Source organism: Sinocyclocheilus rhinocerous, unplaced genomic scaffold (assembly GCF_001515625.1).
Source record: "Sinocyclocheilus rhinocerous isolate Xijiao unplaced genomic scaffold, SAMN03320098_v1.1 scaffold426, whole genome shotgun sequence".
In the NCBI taxonomy this organism is placed as follows: domain Eukaryota; kingdom Metazoa; phylum Chordata; class Actinopteri; order Cypriniformes; family Cyprinidae; genus Sinocyclocheilus; species Sinocyclocheilus rhinocerous.
The window spans coordinates 184,442-191,700 of record NW_015660884.1 but is presented as its reverse complement, the minus strand read 5'-3'; the positions used below and the strand labels follow the sequence as shown (position 1 = coordinate 191,700).

At 38.8% G+C, this 7,259-nt stretch overlaps 1 protein-coding gene across 1 annotated transcript in view; it reads right to left on the bottom strand.

Moving 5' to 3' along the window:
• Nucleotides 1–2,695: 2,695 nt before the first annotated feature.
• LOC107725731 (pleckstrin homology domain-containing family A member 7-like) overlaps nt 2,696–7,259 on the bottom strand; it is a 39,439-nt gene continuing 34,875 nt past the window's right edge. Inside the window, exon 4 of the mRNA XM_016535108.1 lies at nt 2,696–2,835. Coding sequence (XP_016390594.1) covers nt 2,778–2,835 — 58 coding nt within the window. The 3' untranslated portion in view covers nt 2,696–2,777. The remainder of the gene's footprint in view (nt 2,836–7,259) is intronic.

Below are 7,259 nucleotides of genomic sequence, written 5' to 3'. Positions count from 1 at the left end.
ACATCACCTACACACACACGAGTCCGGTGAGAGAGAACAAAGCCAATAGTTGAGGAACTCAAGGCTATTTTATTCACTTAAACATCGGATGAAGTGATTATTTTCTCTTTAACCCTTTAGGCGCCAGGGTTTTTTGGAAAAAATGCTGGATTTTGACAAGATTTCAAAAGCTTGTGGCTTGAGAGGGCTTAAAGATAGAGATCTACTGTAAATTAGAAAAATGTTGGGCATGACCGAAAGTTTATGTGGGGTGTAAATATACTCATCTAATTTGCATATTATGACGTCATCAGACGCCATCTTGAATTTCATAATATTCAGGAAATAGTATATATTGAATTGATGTTTGAACTTATTTGCATGTTTTTTTGTTTTTTGTATTTTTATCCTCATTCCAAATGATCAGAAAAGAGGAAACCAACAATAAAACAGGAGAAAGTAATACAGTTTGTTTGTTTTTTGTCTTTTTATCCTCATTCCAAATGATCAGGAAAAGGGGAAATCAACAGTAAAACTATTAATAATTATAGTAAATTATTACTATATTACTGTGCCACAGTAAAATGCATGTGCCTATTTTTTGATCAGTTGACCAGCTATCTGCCCAATTAGGTATCTAGGTGACAAAGTTTATAGTTCTTGAGAGTATGGTACCTCTCATTGCATGGCACAGCGCACAGACCTGAGCATTTTTCAGTTTTTCTTTTTTAATAAATCTGCAAAGATGTCAACAATTCTGTGTCTGTCTGTCAATATCGGGTGCTGTGTGTACATTAATGAGGAAAAAAAATTAACTTAAATGATTTTAGCAAATGGCTGCAATATAACAAAGAGTGAAAAATTTAAGGGGGTCTGAATACTTTCCGTACCCACTGTATATATAGTCTTTGAGCTAACTCAAAGCGATATACAATAAGAGTGTGAAGGAGCACTATGATGTAATAAAGAGCCAAGAAAAATTCAGCCTTGGAGACAGCAGTATAGCACAGGAAGCTCGCTGGTCTCTGAGAGATAAAGCATGTGGTATCAGACATGACTCCACCACCATAAACTCCCACGCTACATCCTGAACGTTTGGCAGACAAGCCACGCAGAATAGCCATAGAAGAGCTCTAAAATTATTTATAATAAATAAAATAAAATTTAAACGAAGCAGAAGACATGAAATGTAGTTTCTTGGCATTATAAAAATGGGTGTTGATTTTTTTCCCCCTCAAAATACGAGCTATTTTTTTAAATGGATACAAACTGACCTCAAAGCCTTTAATGTAAAACACTCCCTATCTGAACAGGAATGCTTTGAAGTCATGAGGCATCATTTCAACAGCAGAACACACTGGTGTGCAACTAGAGTGTAAACATGTAAACTCAACATGCTTTTACACTTCCACTGAGACAGAGAGAGGTAGAGGTGAGGTCAGAGCGCATTGTTTCCTTTCCAGTCGCTCCTATATATTTAAAGACCATAATTCACTGCATGGAGATGCCATACAGGTTGCAGCGACTATATAAACTTTACGGTTGTTTGTAATGGAGCTCTTTACAATTCTGGCTGACAGCCTGCGGTAAGTAAAGGATTTGTGTGCACAAACATGGTGTGCATCCTTGACAGGAGCCCCCGGAATCTCTATAATCGCCACACCTGTTTAGACTCATGTGATCATGTAGAAATACTCGCTATGTCTTGCTGCAAAGCCACATTAGAAGTTCCACCTTATCTTATACATTTAGGTAGGGCTACACCATTACACGAAACAAACTAAAATTAAACAATTATCAAGTCGAAAAGGCTGTGATTTAATTAAATGTATGTGCTGCAAGTTTCACTGTGAAGTGCAGCTCTTGTTCTTGTACAAATTAAAATTATTATTATTATTTTAATTTTACAGTGAAATATGTTATTTAAATATGATAGTAATCATTTTCCCCCAAATTAGATTTTTCCTCAGGCTGTGCACACCTACATTTAGGTTTGGTCTCAATCTACATATTGTTTAGGTAGGCAATATATATATATATATATATATGTGTGTGTGTGTGTGTGTGTTTGTGTGTGTGTGACCCTGGACCAATCAGTCATAAGGGTATATTTTAAGGGTAAAGATGTATACATAAATAAGCTTTCCATTGATATATGATTTGTTAGGATAGGACAATATTTGGCCGAGATACAATTATTTTAATATCAGGAATCTAAGGGTGCAAAAAAATCTAAATACTGAGAAAATCGCATTTAAAGCTGACCAAATGAAGTTCTTAGCAATGCATATTACTAATCAAAAATTATATTTATGGTAGGAAATTTACAAAATATCTTCATGGAACATGATCTTTACTTAAGATTCAAATGATTTTTGGCATAAAAGAAAAATCGATAATTTTGACCCATACAATGTATTGTTTGCTATTGCTACAAATATACCCGTGCTACGTATGGCTGATTTTGTGGTCCAGAGTCACATATATGTTATATATAAATGTTTTCTAGGCTGGTTCATTGTTGTGGTATAATTTATTTCAGACAAACATGCCTCATAAATGGAAGCAGAAAAAACAAAATAAACTAGTTTGCTGTTTTAGCATGCGAGTCCTTGAGAATAAGCTTCAATGTGAACCAGACCTTTTGCTGCAAGTCAATATTTCTCAGTCAGTCTGTTGATTTCCTTTAGTAACTTGTTTTGTCACCTGTTTTTTAAGACGTCACTGCCACACTTGATGTTACTTTTCAATTTGCGCCAAGACTCTGAATCACGATGACTGGAAGTTGGATCAAGTGGTCATAACAGTCTTCCACTGACGAGACCCTCAAGCAAACTTGGCACAACACAAGCTAAACTGCAAGTGAAAGACAAGAAGGACTATAAATACAAATGCATTAATTTATCTGAGGATGCAAGACTATATCCAGCTAAGTAGTGCACGTCAGATAACTGCGTACATGTGAAACAAATTGTTAAAAGGCACCAATCTCTCAATTGAACAGACAACTCACCCCAAAGTGAAGGATTTGTCTCTATATTGCTTGGCACAAGCCAGCTGGTATGTTTTGCAGCTGCAAAATGAATTGCCTTGAACCATTATTTGTTCATTGGGCGTGTAAAGGTGGTGTCTATTTAAAAATGTTCAGATGAGCTGTGTTTAAACACTGTGTTTCAAAGCAGGTTGAAAAGCATTTTAAATGGCTCTCTCATTGGGACAAGGTCATTCCCATTCACATCACACCGAATGAGGGAGAGAGATGAAATTTACAGAAAGCTCAGATACAAATTTCATCTTCTGACATTTAATGCAGGTCCCCTGGTTACAATGAATCACCACATAATCAGTTAGAAATCCCACACACTGACCCAGGGTCAGCATGCAATTTATGCTATATAGTGCATCCAAAAATGTTTCATATGACAGCCATTTAATATAATGTTACAGGCTGTGCAACGATTTATTGAGTAGTTTCATTATTGCATTCGACTAACATTATTACGTTTCTGTCACATTAAAAGCTTTGTTAAACTTAAACTCACATTTCTCAGAAGCACATTAACAGTAAATCAGTTGAAATTAAAATGTAACTAAAGCAAGCCTCAACTTCACACCCTGCAAACCACCTTAAGAAAACATGTTAGTGCAGCTTGTTTACCAGTAAGCTAAAACCGTACATAAGAGACCCCATTACTTCACTGAGAGCATTTTCACAATGGTGAACATGACCTGGTCTCCACTTACAATCAATAAGCGTCCCTCTGATGCCATATACAGTGTTGCAGAACAGCAGCAGGCTTTTGTTTACCTGTCTCTTCACGGCTTAGGCTTCAGCGCTCAGTCTCTGTTGCCGGGGCTTTAGAGTGTCTAGCTGTCTCGTATGGTTGGGAGGGTAAAATGCCAGCGGTGTAGTGGTGTCTTGTGTCAGTGTCAAGGCACTGAGAGATGACCCCTGAAAAGAGCCGCTAGATCTTGCAAAGACTGGGAAGTAATGACCCTTCTGCATGTGTTATTAGTCATACACTAAAACCATTCAAAAGTTTGGGGTGGGGTCTGTAAGATTTTTAAATGTCTTATGCTCACCAAGGTTGCATTTATTTGATTAAAAAAACACAGTAAAAACTGTAATACTGTGAAATATTATTGCAATTTAAAATAACACTTTTCTGCTTTAATATAAGTCAAAATGTAATTTATTTCTATGATGGCAAAGCTGAATTCTCAGCAGCCCGTCTGCAGTCACATGATCCTTTTTATTACTATTATCAATGTAAACAGTTGTGCTGCTTAATATTTTTGTCGAAACCATGACACATTTTTTTGGTAAATTATAAATGTCTTTACTGTCACTTTGGCTGTACTGCAACCACTGAATTAAAATTTGCAGTTAGCACCAAAATGAATTCTCTGTGTCACGAATCCTGTACCTGGTCTTCCATCTGCTCGCCACCAGAGGTCGCCTTTCTATTATGTTGACTCTCACACTACACAAACTGTTACATGTCACCCCGGACTACATTTCCCATGCTCCACTTCACTGATTACACTCTCACCTGCATCCAATCACACACACTATAAATACGAGGCCCCGACCATCATTCAGGGCCGAGTATTGCTTGCGTTTATCACAGAGTAGTTGATAGCAACTTTACGGAGCCAGTTCATTAGTCTAGTGCCAGTATTTAGTGGTGGGCAGAGCGAGGCTTCATGAAACACTAAAACAGTCGAAGCAAATGTGCCGAGGCTTCGAAACAATTCGACACCACACATGCATTTGCATGTTGAATGCTCAATGGCAATGTTTGGCAATGGTTTGCAGTGTTGTGATGGCTTGCTCTCACAGTGTTTTCCAAAAATGGGTTTCCTAAAGCACCTGACCACCACTGTATTCAAACGTGCCAAAACAGTGGTCAATGCAGCAGCAATTCGTTGACATACACATAGATATACATATGGCAAAAAATATGCATGGTTTTATGTATGAGGTCACTGGCTGTACTGCAACCACTGAATTAAAATTTGCAGTTAGCACCAAAATGAATTCTCTGTGTCACGAATCCTGTACGTGGTCTTCCATCTGCTCGCCACCAGAGGTCGCCTTTCTATTATGTTGACTCTCACACTACACAAACTGTTACATGTCACCCCGGACTACATTTCCCATGCTCCACTTCACTGATTACACTCTCACCTGCATCCAATCACACACACTATAAATACGAGGCCCCGACCATCATTCAGGGCCGAGTATTGCTTGCGTTTATCACAGAGTAGTTGATAGCAACTTTACGGAGCCAGTTCATTAGTCTAGTGCCAGTATTTAGTGGTGGGCAGAGCGAGGCTTCATGAAACACTGAAACAGTCGAAGGAAATGTGCCGAGGCTTCAAAACAATTCGACACCCGTCTCTACGGTGACACCTAGTGGTCATTTTCAAGTATTGCTCTGAAACAGCATTGACAACAAATCAGTTAAGTGAAATGACGAATTATAACATATATGGGGGAGTGGTTAGTGTGCACGATTGGCATGTTGTCAAAACCTGTAATTTTAGGTTCACCAACTGTTTTATCCCTCAAGAGCAAATTCCCACCAACAGATTACTCATTAAATCTGTCATTGGAAAGGTAATATTTGGTAATTTTGCTGTCAGCACTGTGTATGCAGTAACGGGCGAGTGGGAAGAGGCTCTATGAAATGAGACGCCACATTTAGTATCATAATTCTACAGCTGTCTCAGACACAGACAAACTACAGATAGCAAGTCATGTATTTACTGAACTTTAGTTTCTACTCAGGGAAAGGACACAGAAGAGCTACTTAAGGAGCGTTGATAAGGCAGGAAGATTGTGAGTGCAACTCAAGTCTATGACCTTACGTCTGGTTGGACGATGTAGCTAAAAATGTCTTGATATTTTTCCAAATTGTGATGAAAATTCAATATACACTATATGGACAAAAGTACTACACCTCTTAAAGGGTTAGTTCGCCCAAAAATGAAAATTCTGTCATTAATTACTCATGTCATTCCAAACCTGTAAGACCTTCGTTCATCTTCAGAACACAAATTAAGATATTTTTGATGAAATCCGAGAGCTTTCTGACCCTCTATAGATAGCAACGCAACTGACATGTTCAAGGCCCAGAAAGGTAAGATACTGATAAAATAGTTCATGTGACATCAGTGGTTCAACTGTAATTTTATATACTTTAATACTTTCTGTGCACAAAGAAAACAAAAATAACAACTTTATTCAACAATTTCTTCTCTTCCCTGTCAGTCTGACAGGAGAGTACCACGACGCATGCGTGTGGTGCTGCAGATGCAGGAGCCGGCGTTCTGATGCAAAGAGAGGAATGTTGAATAAAGTCGTTATTTTTGTTTTCTTTGCGCACAAATTTGAGTGGTATTATTGGGAAGTGGAAGTGTTTAGGAACAGCAACAACAAGGAAGACCAGGTAAAGTTACAGAGCAGAGTCACTGAGTGCCAAGGCGCATGGTGTGTAAAAGTCACCAACACTGCTGATTCCATAGCTTCCACTGGCATTAATATCAGCACAAAAACTGTGCGGCGGGAGCTTCATGGAATGGGTTTCCCTTGTCGAGCAGCTACAATGCCATGCATCAGATGGAGTGGTGTAAAGTAGAGACCTGCACTCCCGCGGGACCCAACGCAACAGGGTGCGTTACTTTTATGCGGGCTTTTGCGGGCGGGAGCGGGACAAAACATGAATGTCGCGGGCGGGAGCGGGACCAGATAAGATATATTTCTGCAGGAGCGGGACAGAATCTTGCGGGAGCGGGACTGAAAAATCCGTCCCGCGCAGGTCTCTAGTGTAAAGCACACCAACACTGGACTCTGGAGCAGTGGAAACATGTTCTGTTAAGTGATGAATCACACTTCTCTTATTGGCAGTCTGATGAGCGAGTCTGGGCTTGGCAGATGGAATAATTTAAAAAGGTGATTATTTTTGCCCCCCATGAAAAAGGCATGATCTAATTAGAAGAGCTACTTGTTTACTACAAAATCAACTAGGGCTGTCACTAATGATTATTTTGGTAATCTAGTAATTGGCCGATTATTCTGACGATTAATCGGGTAATCAGATTTTTTTTTGTAGTAATAAAAATAGACCTAAGCAAACAATAGACTTTAAAATGACTTAAAGGGGTCATCGGATGCGACATGCACTTTTACAAGCTGTTTGAACTGAAATGTGTGTTGGCAGTGTGTGTACTGTACACAACCACCCTATAATGATAAAGATCCACCCAGTTTT